The sequence below is a fragment of the Herpailurus yagouaroundi genome, unplaced genomic scaffold, assembly GCF_014898765.1.
Source record: "Herpailurus yagouaroundi ecotype Mexico unplaced genomic scaffold, PumYag 159, whole genome shotgun sequence".
In the NCBI taxonomy this organism is placed as follows: Eukaryota; Metazoa; Chordata; class Mammalia; order Carnivora; family Felidae; genus Herpailurus; species Herpailurus yagouaroundi.
In genome coordinates this window covers 5,455,746-5,479,182 of record NW_024412400.1, presented here as the reverse complement: position 1 = coordinate 5,479,182, position 23,437 = coordinate 5,455,746, and the positions used below count along the sequence as shown (strand labels likewise).

At 40.4% G+C, this 23,437-nt stretch overlaps 1 protein-coding gene across 10 annotated transcripts in view; it reads right to left on the bottom strand.

Moving 5' to 3' along the window:
* GOLGA4 (golgin A4) overlaps window positions 1-23,437 on the bottom strand; it is a 126,146-nt gene that overhangs the window by 42,983 nt on the left and 59,726 nt on the right. For 9 of the 10 annotated variants that reach the window (XM_040479768.1, XM_040479760.1, XM_040479762.1 and 6 more), the window contains 6 exons: window positions 13,796-13,974; window positions 11,407-11,535; window positions 7,662-7,817; window positions 1,554-5,767; window positions 626-747; window positions 117-247 (listed from right to left, as the gene is read on the bottom strand). In XM_040479768.1, coding sequence (XP_040335702.1) covers window positions 117-247; window positions 626-747; window positions 1,554-5,767; window positions 7,662-7,817; window positions 11,407-11,535; window positions 13,796-13,974 — 4,931 coding nt within the window. Of the gene's footprint in view, window positions 1-116; window positions 248-625; window positions 748-1,553; window positions 5,768-7,661; window positions 7,818-11,406; window positions 11,536-13,795; window positions 13,975-20,455; window positions 20,526-23,437 lie in introns of those variants that run through there. The other variant, XM_040479769.1, reaches the window with a different exon arrangement.

Sequence of the window (23,437 nt, the reverse complement as noted above, 5' to 3'; positions counted from 1 at the left end):
TTGGGTCATACTGAGCCTCGACACTAGACAAACAGGACATCTGACAGCCCAATCTTTAGCGCCACCATGAAATCCATTATAGCTGAATTTCAAAAAAGAGAAAGAAAATCAAGTACATCAAGGATTTCTTCATATCTTTTGGCTGTTCTTTGTAAATCATCTTCCTTCTCTGCAATTTTTTTATATAACTGATTTGTCTCTTCTTGATGACTTTCCAAAAGTTCGGCTTCCACTTCCTGGGCTTTATCTAAGATACAAAAAATGGGCACACAAACAAGAAAACACATTAAGGAAGAATTAATATCTATCTCCCAATTTCAGTTCCCAACCAAATTTGCTAAAAACCAGTTGGTCACGTGTCCCCTCTCCCAGAGCAGAAACGTCTTTAGGAGGCAACTAAGCAGCTAATGTTTCAGGTCCTTTCGCCGGCTCCTCCTCTCCTAAAGGCGAGCCGCTGCCAGGCGGCTCACATTCCCGTTAGAGAACTTTCTTGGGTAGGAATCACTTTTTTTCTCCAGTTTAATTACTTCAGGCACTTAGCACAGTGTGAAAACAGTGAGTTTAAATTATAAATCGTCTCTGCTGATTCTGACTTGTTCTTTACTGACTCTAAAATAGGACTTACCAATGGTTTCTTTTATGGTCATTTCCAGCTCCTGTTCCTTTTGGGCCAGCTGCGTGTGGAACTCCCTCATCAGCTGTTTTAGCGTAGAACTGTGCTTCAACTCGAGATCTTCCTGCTCCTGTCTGCGTAACAAAAATATAAAGAGCTAACAGCTGTCAAACAAAACAAGCAGTAAAGAGTCACCTAATCTTCAGGATGGTGCACATAACAAGATCTCACTAGTATAAAAACAGGTTTAAGGGCGCACATGCGTGTGTGTGTGTGTGTGTGTGTGTGTGTGTGCATGCACGCACGTCCAGAAACAGAAAACTCCTGGGAGGATACGTAAACTAGGATTATCTCTAGACAATGTCCTGGGGATTTAAGAATTTTTCTTTTCCACTTAAAACTTTCATCACACACTGGGGCGCCTGGTGGCTTAGCCGGGTAAGGGTAAGCGTCCGACTTCGGCTCAGGTCGTGATCTCGCGGTTGATGGGTTCGAGCCCCGCCTCGGGCTCTGTGCTGACAGCTCAGAGCCTGGAGCCTGCCTCGGATTCCGTGTCTCCCTCTCTCTCTTCCCCTCCCCGGCTCACGCTCTGTCTCTCTTTCTCAAAAATAAATAAACATTAAAAATATCAAAAACAAAATTTTCATCATACACATCTATGTTATATAATAATGCGAATACTAAAAATAATGTGAGAAGAGTATTTACTGGGATATATACCTAATAAGCATAATCTTCCAGGCAAAAAATGGTTTTCCCCCTTTAAACGGACATGAAATAACACCGCCTCTTGCCTTAAATTGTTTTTATTTCTCCTCAGCATTTAACCTACTCGATTTATGTTTCATAGTTTGCGTTGGTGAAATTTAAGTGTATTTGGCACGATAAAAGGGAGTGAGTTAAGGAGGACTGTCATAAACATTCATGCTGAAAAACTCACTTGATTTTCTCTTCCATTTCTTGTTCATATTCTCTCTTCACGATATCCAATTCTTGCTGATGCTCCTTCCGCAACGTTCGAAGATCTTTCTGCAACCTGACGATCTCCTTGCCCAGCTTCTCCTTCTCCTGCTCTGCCCCTGCTAACTGAAATTCCAGGTCATTGTGCTGGGCCTCCATGTCAGCAGGCGACGTGGGTTGCACGACACACGACTTGGGCTTTTCTGCAGCACTTCCTCGCCAAGCTTCTGTGGGTTTAGCTTCTCCCTCCATCTGCTGTTGTAAAGCCTGCAATTTTTCAAGTTTTGAGGTCAAGTCTTCCATTTCCAGCCTATGCCCTTCCCTCTCTCTTGCTAAGCAGGAATCCAGCTCTGTTATCTTTTGCTCCAAGATCTGACAGGTCAGTTCCTTCTCCCGGAGAACCTTCTGGACGTCATCAACCACGTTTCCCCAGTGTTGCTTCGCCCCTATGTCATTTTTACCCCCGTCTTCCTCCACGTGCTGGGATGCTATCAAGGAACATCTCTTGCTTTTCTCTTCAAGTTCTTCTTGAAGACGACCTATCACAACCTGGTCCTCATGCTGCTTTGCGTCGGCGTGTTCTAGCTTGATTAGGAGCTCCCGGTAGCTGCACTGCATTTCAGAAGGAGAAGAAACCGTCTCTCCTTTTTCCTGCTCTGGCCTCTGCAACAGCTCTTCTCTTTCCATCAGACTTCTTTGTAAAGCGCTGATCTTCTCTTCACGTCCCTCCTGCAGACAGTCTCGGAGACCTGCTTCTTCGTGCTCAGGCCAGGCTGCCGCGGTTTTTGCCGACCTGGGTACAACCGGTGCTTCTGACCGTGGTGAACCTTCCACCGATTTAAGTTTTGCTTCCAAGGCCTGAATTTCTCGCTCTCTCTCCTGAAGCTTTGCGTTTAGCTCCCCCAGATGGCCTTCTGCATCTTTCTTATATTGCTGCTCTTTCTCCTCCATTTGAGACAACAACTGCTTCTTGATGGCAGCAATTTTTTGCTCGGCTTTTTTCTTCAGTTCTGCCAGTTTCGCGGCACCCTCCAGCTCAAGCCTGTCTTCCAGGGCCCTCAGCTCCTCTTCTTGGCCCTTGACCCTTGCATTTGCGTGTTCCAATTCTTTCTCCTTGGTTTCAAGTGCGGATGTCATAGAAGACACTTGCCTTTCGAGTCGCAAGACTTTTTCTTCAGCTTCTTGAACCCTGCTGTCCTTTTCTTCCCCTGACTCTTGAATGCGCTGAAGCTCACGAAGCATCTCTTCCCGTTCGGCGTCCTTTTGCCGATAGTGTTTGTTAAGAGCTTCATTCAGGGACTCAGTTTCAGCTGTCTTCCGAGCCAGATGCTCCTCTAAGTCCGCAACTCTCGCCTTCTGGGTTTCTAACTCGCTCTCTAAATTACGCTCCTCTTGCTCCAGCTTGCTCTTACCTTCCATTTCGCCCTGATCAAGGTCCGCCTTCGATAAGTTTACCTGCTCAGCCGCGTCGCTGGCTTCCTTCGCTTTTGACTCAAGCTGCATCTGCAGTTCTTTGATAGTATTTTGATACTGTATGAATTTTGACTGTGCTCTCTTCTTCCACTCGGACAGTTTGCCAGACAAGTGATCGACCTGTGCGAGAGCAGAGGTTCTCTCCTTACTCAGAGTTTCAGCGTTCAAGGATAAGTTTTGCACCTGGTCCAGCAAGTCACGTTGCTGTTCATCGTATTGCTTCCTCAGTGACGCAATGGCCGCTTCTTTTTCCGTTGCGCTGATGCTGTTCTGAAGCTGAGTGTTCAGATCAATCAGCTGTTTGCTAAGACTGCCGATCTCAGATTTCTTTTCCCTGAGCTCTTCTCTCATCAGGGTGACAGCATTGATGTTTTCAGATAACTCTTTCTTCAACTGCGTGATACAAGACTCCTTTTCAGAGGCAGCCTGCTGCTGACTGCCTCCTTCCTTCTGCAAGGCTTCTTTTTCCATTACAAGACCTTCAATGTCAGCCTTCATGCTCTTAATTTGACTTTCTTTTTCTTCTAATTGATGGGTAGCTTGTTGAAAAGAACTATTTAGTGCATTCTGCTCTTCTGTTAGCTGTCTAAGCTGCGCTTCTAACTCAGAAGCCTTGCAAGTTTTAATCAGTAGTGCCTCCTTCACTTTTGTTGTGTGGTGTTGACAGTGGGAAATTCTAGAGAGAATGGCATTCATTTTACTGCTACTATGGTTGATCAGCTCATCTGTTTTAGCTTGTAACAAGGCTTCGGTTTTCCTAGAGTAAATATCCAGCTGAACTGCTACTTCCTGAGACAGTTTCTTGAATTCCAAGCTTTTGTCTTCTAGGCTTTTCTCACTTCTTTCATGCAAAGACTTCAGACTCTGGAATTCCTCATCCGTGGCTCTCAACTCGTCAGTCAACTCAGAAACCTTCCGCTTCTCTTTCTCTGCCAGTTTCTCCAGCTCAACTATACGCTCTTGAAGAGAAGTATTTTCCTTCAGAGAACGAGTCAAGTCATCCTCCAGCTTTTCAAGTTGTGCCCTTAGCTTAGCTTCATTTTGTGAGAGAGCATCCATGTGAGCAGACTTCCGGTGCAGCTGTTCCTGTAGTTCCTTTAATACCGTGTCCTGCCTAGCGCCTTCTTCCTTCAGCCACACCAGTTCCTTGCTCGCCTCTTCTTTTTCACACCCGGATCGGAGGACCCTTTGCCTCAGTTCTGCTACCTCTTGTTCTTTTTCCTGTAATTGGACTTCATGTTTTTCCTGAAGTTCTTCCGCTTGCTGGTTAAGTTTCTTTTCCCAGACGGATACCACATCACTGAGTTCTCGTCTATGTACCTCGGCGAGACTTTCTATTTGCTCCTTTTGGTTTGCTTCCAGTCTCGACACTGCATCGCTGATTCCGGCGGAGTTCGCCTGTGCCATTTCCAAAATTTTGGCATTGAACTGTTTTTCTTTCTGACTCAGCTCTAGAACGGTATTTTCAAGCTCTTTTTTAAGTTTGGCTTCCTGATCCAGCAATTTCTTCTTTAACGTTTCTTGCATCTCCTTTGCTTTCTGCTTAATTTTTTCCATCTTCTTTTCTTGATTTTTAAATTTGGTTTCGTATTCCTCATGTAAAATACTAATATCGTCCTCCTTGGCTGATAATTTCTGTTTGAGAGTTTCGATTTCTTGGCTCTGCCCTTCTCTCATTTGTAAAATTACATTTTCCTTTTCTGTCAAGATTTGCTTTGTCTGAGCCTGTTCTGTGTTAGTATCTCTAAGCTGGGCCTCATACAGTTGGGTTAAAGATTGCACTTTTTCCTCCATTTCACTTTTCTGCTTTTCAAGTTGCTGCGTTAAGTCCCGCACCTGGACTTTGTGAGCGTCTAACTCGGAGCAAACATCATTCTTCTGCGCTTCAACTTCGGCTACCTGTTTAGCGAGGAGAGTTCTTTCCGTTTCCAAGGCCAACACCTCCTCCCGCAGCTGAGCCAAGCGCGCCTCGGACGCTGCAGCCTGCTCGTGCGTGGTACTCTGCTGTGACTGAAAAAGAGCCAGCTTAGCCGATGCCTGCTGGAGTTCCTCTTCGGACCTCTTAATATCTGCCTCCAGGTTCTCCACACGAGCCTGATGCTCGTTCAGATGCCTGTCCTTTTCCTTCAGAAGAAGCCCCAGCTGATTAATTTCATCTTTTAATGCCTTCTCGGTTCTCTGGACAGACCTCTCTTGTTCTTTAATGATGCTGTTGACTTGCTGCTCGTGATGACTTTTCTGTTCATCCAGCTTGGCCTCTAGTTCCTGCTTTATTCTATCTGCTTGATCCTTTAGTACAGAAAGCTCCTCTTCTAGCTTGTCACGGGCTTTCAATACTTCCGCCAGTTCAGAAGACAGTGATTCCAGTTCTGTTTGCTTCACATCAAGCTTTTCTAAAGTCTTTTCATTCATCTCTTCTATGTGGGCCTGGAAGAGACTCTCTTTGTCTTGCAACAATGTTTCTTTCTCTTGTTCATGCTTTTCTCTAACTTTTTCCATTTCGGCCTGGTGCTGTTGCTTTAAGACTTGGAGTTTTTCAGTCCAAAGAGTATCCTGCTGATGCCGCAGGCTCTCCAATTCTGTCTTGTGTTTTTCAACCATGATTGTCATTTCTTTATGGTGCTTATTTTTTTCAGCTTCCAAATGGATAGCTAAATCTTCTGATTGATTTTTGCTTTCTTGCAAGCTTTTTTCCAAAGAACTTTCCAATTCAAGAATTCTCTGTTAATAAAAACAGATGTATTTTTATTAAAGTACAGACTTATTTATTAGCAATGATACACATGACATAACGTCTACACCTGTTTAAAGATTAAAACTTAGAAAAATAACTCTACGTATCATGCCAAACACTAGAAAGCACAAATAATCTGTGCCCAATTCCTAAAGGAATCATGTAACAAAGAAAAGATTTTCTATTTTAATACAACTTAAGGTTCCAAATTCTTTCTACCTCCCTGGGTAATTACTTCAACCACCTATATTTTCAAGAATATTCTGAATGGATAGTCAAAAAGGAATAAATCATAAAGAAGATAACAGTGACTTTTGGTAGGAAATTTTTTTCCGTGTGTTTTCTTAAGGCCTACATCAGTATTCTATTACTTTCATAATTTAATTTTGGAAAATAAATAATGTATCTGGTTTTTCCACCTCAAAAATGATTATTTAGAAGATGTTTTGCAAAAAGAAGGAACTTATACAAATTTTACTGAAGATAACTCTTAGCTCATGGGAATATCAATCTTGATTCTAAAGGAAAAAGAGCTAAGACAGAGCCATGCAATGTCACAGCTGGAAAGGTCCTAAGGAATTACCACATCCAAGTCTCCATGTGACAGGTGAAGATATTAAGGTATAATTAATTTACAAAGCTAGCAAGTGGAAAAATCTAGGCCTCCTGAGTATCAATTCCCTTCTACCATGCCACCTTACATCAATGTTGGAAATGGGAAATTAAAGCACAGTTTAGAACTATGGGAAAAAAGTGTGACTCTTTCACTGTCTAAACCAAAGCAAAAAATCTAAATAACGTGTCAGTTTATTTAAAACAGGTCATACATTTTATATACTACCATGGGAAGAGCCAGAGGGCCTTAAAAATGTGCATCCGGGGACATATCTATAAATTTATTGACTATAGGACTATGTTTAACATGGGAAAACCAGGGAAAACTTAAATGTTTTATAAATAAATATTCCACAGTCCAACCATCCAGGCATGGACTATGATTGTTTGGTGTTTTAAATTTTTTTAATGTATGTTTATTTTTGAGAGAGAGAGAGAGAGAGAGAGAGCGCGAGCTGGGGAAGGGGCAGAGACCGGGAGACACAGAACCTGAAGCAGGCTCCAGGCTCTGAGCTGTCAGCACAGAGCCTGATGCGGGGCTCGAACCCACGAACCTCGCGACATCAGGACCTGAGCGGAAGTCGGACGCATAACCGACTGAGCCACCCAGGCGCTCCAAATGTTTGTTTATTTTGAGACACAGAGAGGGAGCAAGCAGAGGAGGGGTGGGACAGGTGGAGGGAATCCCAAGCAAGCTCCGTGCTGTCAGTGCAGAGCCCGAAGCAGGGCTCAAACCCACGAACTGCACGATCACGACCTGAGCAAAGTCGGACACTTGACCAACTGAGCCACCCAGGCACCCCCAGAACTTAAATGTTTTAAAAGCAGGGCACTGGGGTGCCTATACTGTGATATAAACAGAGAATGAATTAGGTCCAGGACACATCAGGAGATGGACACAGCACGGCAGGAAGGTGCCAGAGCAAGTGCTGCCTGCAAAGTGAGGCGACTTCCTAAAGGTCAAGGGCAAGTAAGCAACGGAACAGAGATGCCACGGAGCCTGAGTGCAGAGAATCAGAGTGAGTGGCTGACAGAAACACGGCCAGACGCAGCCAGTTAAAGGCAGAGTCAGCAGCAGCATGCAGCGAACACTAAAACCACTCCCAGGAAAAGCTCTGATTACCTAAAAATGAGGTGCACGTACATGTGAATCTCACCCAGTAAAACAAAAGCTCTCGACAACTCCATATTGATTGGAGGGATAACAAGAGTTTCCCCCTGCAGATAATTCCACAACTCTGGAACCGGAACATTACTTAGACTTACAGTTCTATAAGTCTCTGCTTCTTGTTGAAGGTCCCGAAGTTTATTTTCACTCTCCGTGAGGATTGCTTTCTTCTGCAGTTCTAACTCTTCCAGGGCCAAAGATTCTTGCTGTTCTTTTTCTTGGGTGATCTTCAGATATTCTGATTGACTTTTTTCCTGTGCCAAAAACAATACCACCTTAGACCCACATAAATCTTCAGCATTCCCAAGGCACTTCCACAGGAACCACGTGTTTCATTTGATCTGCACACCAGCCCCGTGAGGTAGGCAATAGCATCACCTCTCTCTTCCCGTGCCCTAGTCTGCAGAAACAAAGCACTGTGGCTGTTCCAGTGTGGTCTGGCCCACATTCGCCACAATTACTATTGATAGGAAAAATTTTGTTCCAGTAACCCCACTACGTCTGCTATTTTTCCACTACTTAAAAGGTTTTGCAAAACACGGCTCGACGTGAAGTGTCACGAAAGTGTCACTACCTCTTCTCTGTACTCCAGAGTTTGGTTATTTCAACTCCAGGCCGAGGAACTAGGTTGTGGGCTTATATAATTTGTGAGAAACACCTCATTAGGGAACCCTAGGTAGAAAACCGAATCAAAATCAGAAGATTCCATGTGAATAATGGATTAGATCAAGGAAGCACCTGTAAGAGCCTACGTGAGCTGTTCTACCCACCCCATCAGTCCTGAAAAGCTTCTTCTTTGTCCTTATTACATATCAACATTTCTATTAAAAAGTGTTTACTGTTTGGAAAAGAAAAGCTCTAGACAGCACTTTCAACATTTAGTGGCTTTGGATTCCACTGAAGAATACTTTATCTATACCTACTGCATAGGGATCATGTTGCCAGCAGCAATACTTTCAGTTCACTACACTCTGGTGAAACATTGCTTTAAGGAAAGATGCTGTGCCATATTACAAGCAGACTGATAAGAAACTATTAGTTTCTAATCAATTTCAAAACATCACTTAAGGGGTGCCCGGGTGGCTCAGTAGTAAGTGTCTGACTCTTGATTTCGGCTCAGGTCACGATCTCATGGTTTGTGAGTTCAATCCCCACATCAGGCTCTGCAGAGCCAACTTGGGATTCTCTCTCCCTCTCCCTCTGTCCCTCCCCTGCTCATATCCTCTCTCTCCTTCTCTCTCTCCCTCTCTCAAAATAAATACATAAACTTTAAAAAAATCTATAAAGTTTTTTTTAACATTTTAAACATACTATACTGTCTAATGTAAACTACATTTTAAATGCATCTCTCTATGCCCATAAAAATAAGAGGAGGGGCGCCTGGGTAGCTCGGTCAGTTGAGCATCCGACTCTTGGTTTCGGCTCAGGTCAACATCTCCGGGTGAATGAGTTTGAACCCCCCTGTCCTCCTCTGCATGGACAGCATGGAGCCTGCTTGAGATTCTCTCTCTCTCCTTCTCTCTCTGCCCCTCCCTAACTTGTTCTCTCTTTCTCTCTCAAAATAAATAAATAAACTTCACAAAAAAATAATAGTAAGAGAACATTCTAGTAGCCTGTTGAACTTTGGCTAGCAACACAAAGCTAACTTCTTTGAAGAACTAGGTAGAAAGGGGAGTGGAAGGCAGGAAACGCACCCGTGTGTGTGTGTGTGCATGCGCGCGTGTGTGCTTCACATGTATCTGCATCCTGCTCTCTCTACTCACACTATATCTGAGTATATCAGTTCTAGAACATAGTTTTGGGTTTTTTTTAATTTTTTTTTTTTTAACATTTATTTATTTTTGAGACAGAGAGAGACAGAGCATGAACGGGGGAGGGTCAGAGTGAGGGAGACACAGAATCCGAAACAGGCTCCGGGCTCTGAGCTGTCAGCACAGAGCGCGACGCGGGGCTCAAACTCACGGACCGCGAGATCATAACCTGAGCCGAAGTCGGCCGCTTAACTGACTGAGCCACCCAGGCGCCCCTGGAACGCAGTTTTTAACAAGGCCAATGTTCAAGTCTCAGCGTCCCCAAAGGCCAATTACTCCAGCATGAAAACACACAGATCTTTATGACAGGAATTTTTAGAACAATTCCTGGCTTCATTTATGCCCACTTTGTTCTTAATTTTCATGCCCCTATTTTAAATTTATGCTGTCCTATTATAGTCTAAGCATTCTTGTAAACTACCTTAAATCCTTTCTGGACTAAGAGCATCTGGCTGGCTCAGTCAGTAGAGCATGCGACTCTTGATCTTGGGGTCATGAGTTCGAGCCCCACATTGGGGACAGAGTGTACTTAACAACAACAACAACAGCAATAATATAATTAATTAAATAGATAGATTGGTTGATCCTCTCTGGACCAAGAAAGAATACAAGTATGTGCCCATTACGTGTTCTTTTCATGAATGTAGAGCAAACCCCTAACCTCAGCCAACAAAACTGTAAATCCATGTGCCTGTTTGCCCCAGAGATCAGAGAATTCCCTGACTCAGTTCAAAAATAACTGCTGCTGGAAATTCTCGGAGCCCCAGATCCAAATGAGAGTGAAAAAACACAAATGTGTGAAAGCAAGAAGACTAAAATTACAAATATTATTTCTCTTCCTTCTGCACTGAAAGTGTTTTTAGGGGCGCCTGGGTGGCTCAGTCGGTTGAGCGTCCGACTTCGGCTCAGGTCATGATCTCGCGGTCCGAGAGTTCGAGCCCTGCATCGGGCTCTGTGCTGACAGCTCAGAGCCTGGAGCCTGCTTCCGATTCTGTGTCTCCCTCTCTCTGGCCCTCCCCTGTTCATGCTCTGTCTCTCCCTGTCTCAAAAATAAAATAAACATTAAAAAAAAAATTTTTTTTTTTAAATAAAAGTGTTTTTAAATTATACACACTGTCTAATGGATACTAATTTCATATAAAGACAATTAAGTACATTTTTGGCATTAATACTTCTTATGGTAACTTATATAAAAGGCTTTTCACAATTTGAAAAAAAAAATTGTTATAAACCTTCAAATTATACTACTCCCAAAAACCTTATCTTTGTTTTTCTGGATATTATTTTGGTTAGTTTGGCCAGTGGTTTCTTATTTTATTTTTTTAATAAAAATCATATGTATTGAAAATTACTACTGAAACCATTCTACTTAAAATGAAAACTACTTGGGTCATTTTCATTTTTTCTCCTTTAAAATGCATTTCATGGGGCACTTGGGTAGCTCAGTTGGTTAAGCATCAGACTCCTGATCTCAGCTCAGGTCACGATCTCACAGTTTATGAGACAAGCCCCGCTAACAGTGCGGAGTCTGCTTGGAATTCTCTCTCTCCCTCCCTCTGTCCTTCCCGTGCATGCGCATGCACAGTGCGCTCTCTCTCAAAATAAATAAATAAACTTAAAATAAAATAAAAATAGAATGCATTTCAGACAAAACTTTCTGAGCTTTGAACTCTGGTACACTCAATCTGGTGAGTCTTTAGACATTCTTCCTAAGTTACACAGTCCCTGGTTCACAGCTTCAATTAGCCGACCGTCCCCTTTACTTCTCCACCATCACAGCCTACCCTACCCCAGGGTAAGAGGGATGATACACAAACAAACTGGCTAATGAAAGCTTGTTGGTTAATACAATTTTCACACAATGCCAAGTTAACAAGCTGTGACAGCCTCTTTCCTGCCTACATCCTATCCTCTCTACGCACTCAAAGGTCAAGGCCGCCAGTAGTCTGACTTCAAGCTGGAAGTTGGGGTGAGGAGAGAACTCTATAAAGCTACAAAGTTTACCTATAACAAAAACAAAATGGGTACTTACGAGAGCTATTTTCATTTGCTCCTGAAATTGCCTTTCTTGGGTCTGAAACTTCTTGGTCAGTTCCTGCTCTTTTCTGGCCAACTCCTTTTCATGAAGCTTCTGCAGTTTAGCAATTTGTTCTGAGTGTTTCTGAAGGTCAGCCAAATAGTTAAAGTGAAACTCCCAAAATATGTATTCTACAACTAAGTAACCCCTTATTACAATTTAATCATCAAGACAACAGCGTAAGAGGAAAAATCAAAACGTATTTCCCACAGAAATCAAAAGTGACCAAAGTCTCAATAGTTAAAAAGAAAAGCCTACAGAGTGTACCACTCATTTGAGACAAGGACAGCTGTTGCTGCAGGAGTCATTCTTACAGGGTTGAAGCGCCATCTCCACATCTTGCAGGGATATTCCCCACCAATCGCGATGGGGAAGTGCAGGAGAGGGGAGTGAAGATGCTCTCAGAGAGGGCACTCCACGGAGGTCAAGTTGCCCTGGCTGCACCAATCTAGCTTTCCGGTAAATACGCTGTTTATTAGAAAGTACTGGCCTTGTTCTTTCTGGGAGAGGAAGACTTAATCTTGCAAAAAGGTCAAACCTCCCTGAATAAATCTAAAAATTTAATGTAACGGAACAAAACTACCAACAGAATGGGGGTGGAGGGGTCCGGTGGACAAAATAAACACGCAAGAATAGCCAGCACTCTTCTGAAAAATAAGCATAATAAGGGGAGGCTACCAAATAATAGAACATATTATAAAACCAGAGTAATTATAACAGTGTAATACTGGCATATAGTCAGGAAAAGCAATGGAATAGCACAGAGAATTCAGGAAAGAGACCAATATGTAGCACAACAATTTAGGATGAAATAAAGTAGTACGTCATGTCAAAAGGGAAAACATGGATTATAGTCACCTGGAAACAAATTAAAGTTGGATCCCTACCTCACTCCTTACACCAAATAAATTCCAATTCGATTGAAGATTTAACAATAAAAAATGAAAGCATATACGTGCCATAAAAAAAGCAGAATTTTTAAATGATGTCAGTGAGAATGTATTTTTAAAAGCAGAACAAAAATTCAAATAGAAAAATCTCTACATGGCCAACAAAACAACAAAAGACCAATCCCAAAGCAAAAATAAGTGATAAAGTCAATTAAAATGAGAGAGAGAAAAAAATTATTTGGATAAATGCACTGTATAGTCAAAGAACTAATTCCTAGTATACGTAAAAAACTTACACAAATCAGTAAGACCAACTGTCCAAAAGGAAAATGAGTTAAAGAGCTGACCAAGCAACTCAAAGAGAAAAAACTACCAATTCCTTTTAAATATATAAAAACATGTTTATCAGGGGTACCTGGGTGGCTCAGTCAGTTGAGCACAGAGCCTCCTGGCTCTGTGCTGAAGCGTCTGACTCTTGATTTTGACTCAGGTCATGATCTCACAATTCATGAGTTCGAGCCCTGCACCAGGCTCCACACTGACAGTGAGAAGCCTGCTTGGGATTCTCTCTCCCTCTCTCTCTGACCCTCCACCACTTGCACATGTGTGCATGCCTGCTCTCTCAAAATAAAAAATGTTTATCATGCTGATAAAAAGATAAACACATTAAAACTACAATGTCATTTTCTTTTAACTCTTCATCTTGGAAAGATAATAAAAAAAAAAAAAGCAACACCATCCTTGTGAGGTAATGCATCACTTGAAGAGTATAAAGTGTCCTCTATAGAGCTTGTAGCAACTATGCAATAATTGAAAGTACACATAATCTCTGCCTAATATTCCACTTCTAGGAAACTATCCTAAAGAAACATACATGTGAGCAAATACGATAAGGATATTCACCAACTGCAACAGCAGAAAATGAAAAAAAACAGAAAATGAAAAAATCAGAAGACGGATTAAATTATGAAACATTCATACGGTGAAATCCTGAGCAGTCTTTAAAACAAATGCAGCATAACAAAAACCAAAACCTCAAATGTGGCATCATTACCAATTGTCAACGATATGGAACACATTAAGCGGTGTGTATATATATACATATACATATACATATACATATACATATACATATACATATACATACACATACACACACACACACACACACAGAACAGTATATATAACATACTATCTTTTGTTAAAAAATTTAAAAGAGATTATAAAACAGCAAAGAGAAATTATATGCAGAGACTACCTCTGGAAAGTATATCCACAATGATATAAATTCTTTTCTCTATCAAAGTGATTTTTTTCCTATATCCTGAACTCACAAAATGGTCAAGGTCTAAAACATAAATTAATTCTTCTTTACAGTCAAAAATTGTAGGAAAAGCATAAGACTTTAAGTTTCAAAATTGCTGTAGCCTGTTTCAATCTAGAATGATTCTTACTTTCATCACATCAACAACCTCCTGCTTCACCCGACTTAATTCGTTCTGTAGAATGGTGCGTTCCTCCTCCCTTGCTTTTTCAATAGCTTTTATTTGTTCATCCATTTCCGTCTTCATTTTTCTCCGTGCTTCTTCTGTTTTTTGGGCTGTACTCAAGGCTTTTTCAAGTTCCTCAAAAGCTATAAGGAAAACAGCAGAAAACAAGTATCTCAAGAAATACTATCATTGAGCTAAAGTGTTTCATGTCCAATTTATGGGAACTATGAGCAGCAGTAGCAAGACAGGTTAAAATACTCATTTTTGTTTTAAGCCAAGAGATATTTCTGAGCCGTTCCACAAAGCCGCAAGAAGTGTCCAGTTAACTGAAATCAGCTTGTCACTGAATTCTGGATTCAGATCTTAAGACTACTTACATGAACTTAAACTCAGGAGTTTGCTAAAAAATTAAATTACTAATGGTTCCCCACACTTTCTGCCTACAAGTGTCCTTACGGATAGCAAATGCAAAGAAATGAAGACTTACTCCTCCTTCTGTATGACGTAATTTCAACTGCTTTCTTGTTTGCTATGGAGTTCTTACCTATTGTCAATAATTAGGTAATATTATTATATACTCACAAGGACATTTTTAAGAATGGAAAAATTATTCTTTGACTGATCCTATTTTTACAAACTTCTTAACCATATAATAAAAGAGCAGAGTTTTCTGGTTTTTGTTTTACCATTTACCAGCTGAATCACATATTTAAACGATGTATAATGACATGAAACATACCCTTTGTATAAGCTTCAAACTAGGGCCACTGACTAGAAAGAAACCTTTACTGATTCAACTGTATATAGAAAGGCACTGCCAGGGGCACCTGGGTGGCTCAGTGGGGTTAAGCTTCCGACTCTTGATTTCGGCTCAGGTCATGATCTCACGGTTCATGAGGCTGAGCCCTGCGTCAGGCTCTGTGCTGACAGCGTGGAGCCTGCTTGGGATTCTTTCTCTCCCCCTCTCTCTGCTCCTCCCTCACTTATGTGCTCCTCCTCTCGCTCTCAAAATAAATAAACAAACTTAAACACCACCCCCACCCCCCACCCCACCCCCACCCCCGGCTCTACCAGCAGGGTGCCCTTGTGTGAGAGAAGAATTCAGGCCCTGCAAAAACAATCATCTAGGATACAGCAGTATTATCTTTAAGGAGGCCAACAGCTCACCCAGCTTCCAACAAAACCAGATAGGCTGGGTACAACAACTGGGTAACTCAGCACTGAAAATGTGTGCGTGTGCTTGTGTGTAGATGTATCTGTGCACAAGTATGTGTGTGCATGTGTGCATTGTATGTGTTTCTCTCTACCGGCATAGTGATATGCTATCAAAATAGCAGTGGGAACTGCTATTATCATCCTAGATTATTTTCTTTAGTCCTCACAGAAGACACCAGGCTCCCTTTACCACAGAGATGGACTATAAATAAAACACAAATTTTCAGGATGGGTTTTTAATGCTATCAAGAAACCTATGTCCAGAGGAGAGGCAGTTCATTAATATTTATAGTATTTTTACCCTCAGTGGTATAAGAAATGTGCAACTTTAACCTATGGCATCTCAAAAACAAAAAGCCCATTTACTAACCACAACTTGGCTTCACCGTAACAGACAGTGGTTTGGGCACAGGAATTTCATACCTGAAGACAAATAGCTGTTCTACAGCATTTTCTTAATGGTAAGTTGCAGTAGTACAAAAAAAAAAAAAAAAAAAAGGCATGAGAAAGGCTGTACTCTAGTAACAACTGGGAAACACAACTTACTTCGCTCAACCTTTAAAAAAATAACTTCTCTAGCAACCATATATCTTGATTTTTTTAAAAACACCTGTTCAGGGGTGCCTGGGTGGCTCAGTCAGTCAAGCGTCCAATTCTTTATCTCGGCTCAAGTCATGATCTCACCATTTGTGAGTTCAAGTCCCGTGTCAGGCTCTGCACTGACAGTGCAGAACCTACTTGGAATTCTCTCTCCTTCTCTCTCTGTCCCTACCCCACTCATGCCCACTCTCTTTCTTTCTCAAAATAAATAAATAAACTTAAAAATTTTTTTAATTAAAAAAATGTTTTAAACCTGTCCAATTTGTTCATTTTATATGCTCAATGTAAAAAACTGATGCTTTAAATTTCAAAAGGTTATTAATTAGCTGACATCCTTTTTTAAAGATTCCTGCTCATGGGGGTGCCTGGGTGGCTCCGTCGGTTAAGCGGCCGACTTCGGCTCAGGTCATGATCTCACGGTCCGTGAGTTCAAGCCCCATGTCGGGCTCTGTGCTAACCGCTCAGAGCCCGGATCCTGCTTTGGATTCTGTGTCTCCCTCTCTCTCTGCCCCTCCCCTGCTCTTGCTCAGTCTCATTCTCTCTCTCTTTCTCAAAAATAAATAAAAACATTAAAAAAAAATTTTTTTAATGACTCCTGCTCTAACTTTACCAGTATTTGCCTGCAAACACCAAGATTCTCAGATATAAATATGTTGGAAAACAAAATATTCAAAGGAAAATGTTGGTTTTGTTTTCTTTAGATGTTCTTTTACTATAGTAAATGTTAGCATCAAGCATCAAGAAATATCTCTTGTTACTAACACGAAATTAGTTTCCTAATTTCTTAAGAACCAGTTTCCTAAAGTCAAGTGATCAATTATGGGAAAGAAATTCTGTAATAAAGTGCTTACTGCTCAGTTTGTGCTGATGGTTTAAATCTGGGAAAGAAAAAAAAAAACGGAAAAAGAATTTTTTTAATGCTTGGATGACACCAGCATTGTTTCATTAGTACTATTATTCAGCATGTCAAATAGTATCCTGGCATTTCTAAGCACTTTACAGAAATCTCTGAAATCAGGCTCTGGAAAACCTGAAGGTAGTTTTGATATTCGTCCAACAAATCAAGTTTTAAATGAAAAACTTGTCCTGATTAAGCAAAATAAAACTGTATATAGGCAATACCAAGTGAATTTTCCTCATTTTCATTCTTAAAATTCCAGAATCCAGCACAGTACAAAAATAGATGTAGTGCTCTCACCTTTGGAAACAACAAAAAATGTATGTCACAAAATTCCTATTCAGAAATAATTTTCCAGTAATTCAGTTTTGTAACCACACTCAGTAAAATTTAGAATATTCTCCTCTATTACATTCTAATTTTAGTGTTTCATCCACTGAAATCATTTTCCTAAGTCACTTGATTATGCATCATACAATGATTAAAATAGGATAGATCTCGGGGCGCCTGGGTGGCTCAGTCGGTTAAGCGTCCGACTTCGGCTCAGGTCATGATCTCACGGTTCGTGGGTTCGAGCCCCACATCAGGCTCTGTGCTGACAGCTCAGAGCCTGGAGCCTGTTTCAGATTCTGTGTCTCCCTCTCTCTCTGCCCTTCCCCCACTTACGCTCTGTCTCTCTCTGTCTCAAAAATAAATAAACATTAAAAAAAAATTTTTTTAATAAAGAAATAAATAATAGGATAGATCTGGTTCCAGCGTTCTTTTTATCTCCCCCTTTCTGCTACCATGTCAGAGAACCACGTAATTTTATACCTAGAAAGAAATCTTCGAAATTTTTTAATTCAACATTCTCATTCAAATGCAAAAACTAAGGCATCCAACTTTCCCCTCAGATGATAAATCAACTTGAATATATAAAGCTTGGTGCCAGAACTTTCAAATTTTATTTAAGGAATAATCCTCACCTTGCATTATTTTTTAAAAAGTCTAAGACTGCTGACATTGATCCAGCTCAGTTGGACAGTAATGCATCTTACTACACCAGAATTTCTGAATCGGTCAATTCCTGATGGCTTCTAACTCTCAACGAAACACAGTTATGTTACACTTCTGAGAGACACACAAAAAACCGTGTTCCATCTCCACTCTGCTCTATGGAAATGTTAGTAAGTACCCAGAAGGGGGGGGGGGTTGTCATACTGCAAATCCACCTGGATTCTACCCCGTACCACCAGTGAAGCCGCTTCCTGGCAGGAAGTGTGCCTCCAACAAGGAGTCCCATCAGCTCAGCGCTGAAGGAGACTATACTGAGAGTTTGCTTACTAACCAGAAATGTCTCACCTTCTGATCTTATTACCATCGGATGCAGAAAAGTGGTGTCCACAGCTGGTAACACTCCAAAGATGAATCTCCCACTCTTCCCAAAATGAAACTATGCTAGGATTTTAACGTGAGTACTGAAGAAGTATGTTCTGAACGTCTACATAATTTACCTCCTAGTCGCCAACAAAGGATAAGTGAGCGGGGAGAAAGAAAGCGTGCATCAGCCACCGCCGACAAGTCCTCCGCCAACATGCAAGAGTGCGCAGGAAAACCACGGTCACAGCACACGACAACGGGAAGGCGAAGCACAGGCTGCTGCCACATGTTGCAAGAACACATGGTGTTCTTCCAAAGCAAAATTCAATGTATCTCAGGCACTTTGTATTCAATTTAAAAAAAAAAACAAAACTTTGAAAACGTTTCTAGGCAAAAATTTAATAAACCTTAAGAAGGGTCCTCTGTCAAAAGTAAAATGCCAGGGGAGGCCATTACTTTATCACCAGGTTCCTCGCCTTCCACTTCAGACAAGTTTCACTGACATCCACAGGGATTCCAAGAACAGACAAACGCTCGCCGGCATTAAATTTAAGTGAGAAAGGCTGGTCACCTATAGCTAACCAATCATCCAAGCATTCACTCATCGAACCTTTACTGGCTAGTAGCTAGTAGGCACTGGGTGTCAAAAAGACCCTTTTTGACGAAGAGGCGGCTGAAGGAGTAAAGGGACTGGGGAATAAACCTTGGGCGAAGCGAGGAGGAATGTAACGTTTGGCTCTTCACCACCTCTGCCTCTCCTCATCCTCCAACCCCTGACCAATCGCAATAACAAGTGCCAGGACGCTGAGATCGAGGTAGTGCTCCTGTTCGTGGTTCTACCCCAGAGGACGCTCTACCGAAGGGTAAGAAGGCCCGTCTCTACTCCCTCTGCAGGGAATAAGCACAGATGCACAGCTGGGGAAAGGCCGCCAAGCTGTAGATTAACTGTTGACCCCAAGAAGCTGATTGATACCATCAAGAGTGAGTAAGTAAGCCAGTGCCTGCGTCTCTCTCCCAGCAAAAGAACTGCTGAAATTCAGGTTATTGAACAAAAAACAAAAACAAAAACAAAAACAAAAACAAAATCAAAAAAAACAGGCAATACTACAAAATGAATGAAATGCAAGTTAACAGAAAGCAATAAAGAGAATTTTATCAGAATTCCAACCCACCGTCAAGGCTCTTTTGTGAACAAAAGCAAAAGTGTTAGAGTAGCAGTTTTCAAGGTGTGGTACAAAGATCCAAGGGTCGTGAGACCCTTTCAGAGGTCGTCTGTTTTCCAAATACATATCTGCATAGCTGTATAATGGCAGATTTTCCTCATATATTTCAACCAAAATAACATATCACAACAGATCGAATATAGAAATAGGCATGAAAATCCGCTTATTATAAGCCAAACAATGAGATAAGAAAAAATGTGAAACAAGACCACTCTTCACACTAAATTTTGTTTTAAAAAATATTAGTAAGTTTTATAAAAGCATTTAGGCCAATATGTAACAGGTTTATAATTGGTATTTTTAAATGAACTAAGAAATGTTTTCATTTCCTAGTCTGAATTTCTAATACAGCAAATATCGTTACACGTAACCCACGTAAACAAAAGCTCTTTGGCATCCTCAGTAAGTTTTAACAGTGTAAAGAGGTTCCCGAGATGAAGAAAGTTTGAAAACCACTTGTCTAGAGCTTATGTAGAAGAGAATAATACTACCACCCAGTGGTATGAACCAGATAGTACAACACATATACAACCTGGGGCCTTCAGAAATGTAAGATCACCTTTGCAATGGAAATCTACTCTTTAAGCCACTTTCCAAAATACATAACAAGGTTCGCTCTATAGACGGACCGTGCCCTGACTTTTAAAAATTTTTTTAATTTTACAGATCTATCCAAATGTTCATGCAATCCTTACATCAACCATGCAACTTATCTATACCTTGAAAACACCAGGCTAATCTTGAAAAATGTAACTAAAGACAAGTAAAATTAATTAAATCAAAAATATGATTGACAGTCAGGGGTACTGTAACAGCACTGTGTGAGAACAGATGGGGAGCTACACTTGTGAGCACAGCATAATGTATAGTTTTGTCCAATCATTAGGTCATACATCTGACACTGATGTAATATTGTGCGTCAACTACACTCAGATAAAAAAGAAGGAATGAAAATATGATTCTGTAGCAAAGAAATGTGTTCCCGATGCTTTCCAGTAACAGTGACATTGCCAGGGACGTAAGTGCAAGATGACAAGACTATGGAAATATGAGGATGCACAGCTACTGCTGTAGAAATATATCAAGTACCATGAATATACGGCTATTAAATAAACCACCTATAATGAATGAAAACCTAATTCCATTTAAAATAATAAATTTTTCCGTCAGGTATACATTTAGTGCCAAAATAGGTACATATTACTTATTGAACATGACAGATTTAAACTCTACTTTGATTCATACTTTTTTGCCTGAGAAACATGGAATTTTCTTGATAAAGCTTTTTCTAAGTACCCATGATAAGAAAAAAAAAAAATCAGCCCTTACCCCAGTCCTGTTCATACAAGGCTTGGGAAAGGCACCATGATTCACTTATTGGCATGTGTGGATGCACAAAAATAAGATGTTTTGTGAGACTTAAGACTCCAAGAAAACTGTGTTACATACATTATCAACAACTAACAAAGCACTTAAATACACATGTGATTTTCGTTTATTATATAAATATGAATAAATCTTACATATTATTGAACTACATGAACTCTATTAAGAGGGTCCTTCGAATGTCAAATAAATATATTCCACTGAATATCTGACATTAGGCCTATACCACACAAATGAATAAAAAACTTATTTCCTGCACAAACACAACATGGCAATAAAAAAGCAAAGAATGTTATGAGTTCATCTAAGTGTTTAAATGCAGCCAATCATATAAAACACATGACTTAGGCAAAGACAGGGTAAATGAAAGGGAAACAAGGTTTACCAAAGATATTCTGGAAAGCACTCTGGAAACTTTCCTAATCCAAACAGAATATTTTATTCATTTTACGTAACTATAGGCAAGAACATTTTAAGGGGGAGGGGGAGGGGGACAGTTAACACTGTGGTGTGGATTTTTTTGTAGTGGCTATATTTAAATACATAAAGGTAACTTACAAAAAAGACTAGAAGTCTATGGGTAAGAATTTATCCTGAGAAAAAATTCAAAGATGGAATAAGCTGTATCACAGAGTTGTTACAGTATTATTCATAACAGCAAAAATATAAAATAACTTAGATGTTGATCAAGAGAGAAATGGTTAAGTAAATGACATACATGCATTCTGACACAGCCATTAAAATATGTTAGTATTTTAGCAACACGTAAGAGTACTCCTAATATAATGCTAAATGGAAAAAAGGGAGCATATAAAATTATATGTATAATATGATTACAATAATATAAAAATAAGGATTGGAGAAAAGACTAAATGGAAGTGTATTGAAACAACAGCGACGTGCTTACATTGTCTCTATTTTCCAATGTTTTTGTAACACACTGTATTAATAACTAGCCAGCTACCTCCCCCCCACCCCGCCCACACTTAAAACATACACATGCACACATACAGAACAGCCAAAACCTAGTGTGAACTTAAGCAGCATAACATTCTGCACTGGTGTTGCGCTGAAGTGATAATATTCTAGACAATTAGTGATAATACCTAGCATCTAAAATACGGCATTATGCAACTAAAGCTCAACCACCAGACTTCTCTAAGTTTACAACCTGGTTACTTGAAGATACAGCCATCTGTTCTTAAGTTACAGCTAGAAAGGAACACTATCAACAATTGTAGCAAAACGCTTCTAACAAATAGATTTGGCTTTGGTTTTCTTTATCCACTAAAATAAATAATTTTAACAAAACAAGAGTGCTATAGTACCATACGTCAAAAACCATGCCCAGCTTCCTCTCCCCTAGGGAGGACAGTAAGTAACACAGGTTGATACAGCATATACTGCAAAGGAGACAGATCACCACATTCACATAGTTTCAGCCTTTTAGGATAGAACTGTTCTTTTTAAAATCAAAGCCATGCCGATTTCCTTGTCCTCTAACATATGGGAGGCATCACAGCTCATTTAGAAAAACTATTAGAACTAGTGCAATAGATTGTTTTCCAAGAAAAGTAGTGGGAAATGCACTTGACCTCGTTTGTAACTCCAAAATACGTGAGCCAAAAAAATAAACTATTGTCTACTGATGGCCACGTGCCAAGAATTACTAAATAGAGTTAAATTTTTACGGCTAAAAATGCATTAGGGGAGTTTATATTCTCTTATAATTGTTTTATGTAGACAAATTTACTTCTAAAAATCTTTAACAACTACAAGCTTTAACGATGTTAATTAATGCTGTTAATGCTTCTTTCCCATGGCCGGCTTTTATGTGTTTAGCCTTTGAGTTTTAAATTCGAGAAAGAGAAAGACAAATATTTCACAGGGGAAGAGACTTCTCCGAGTGCCAGATAATGTTCACAGACCACATGGAACCTCTACCTCCTTTACAAACACCTTTTCCTACTCTCGGCACTAAACAGAATTCTTCTGTCAACTGGCACAGGCATTTTCTATTTGAACTAAACACGTTTTACATTTCAACAGTTCTGTTCAGACTCCAGATCAGTGGATGAAATGCACTTGTGCAAAACCAGCTTTCATTACAGACTGAAAAGGCAGTATCTTCAATGCAGAATGAGTCTGTTACAACTTTCTGTCACGGTCCAATAATTGGGACTACAAATATAATTTTTAAAATATCTATAAAAACACTTACAACAAAGTGATCCAAAGACTTTCCAAAGCTAATGTCTCTATTAAATAATTTTAAATCAGGGGCGCCTGGGTGGCACAGTCGGTTGAGCGTCCGACTTCAGCCAGGTCACGATCTCGCGGTCCGTGAGTTCGAGCCCCGCGTTGGGCTCTGGGCTGATGGCTCGGAGCCTGGAGCCTGTTTCCAATTCTGTGTCTCCCTCTCTCTCTGCCCCTCCCCCGTTCATGCTCTGTCTCTCTCTGTCCCCAAAATAAATAAACGTTGAAAAAAAAAATTTTTAAATAACTTTAAATCATAATTCCCTCTTTAAGTACTTACTAAGTTTTGATATTTTTACAGTAACAGAAACAGAAAAGTTTCTCAACCGATAAGCTATGAAATATTTACACAAAATACAGTTTTATGAAAATGCCATTTAAAGACAAAATACAGCCACGTTCTGAAGAAGCAAGAAAAGGAAGGCTATGCTCACTGATGAACTGACCGGAATAGGAGCCTGTGAAATGTTAGCCCTACATGTGAATTAACTACATATTTTGTCTACCTTTCTGTCACTCACCTCTTTCAACTTGATACTGGGTCATGGGTTTCTACCTCCTCCCAAGATACACTCCAATTTAAAAAAAAAATTTAACCCCCTAAACAGTATTATTTTCTCTTGACTGGTTACATTAGTCAACAAAAGCAGTCCTGAAAATGGTAAGGCT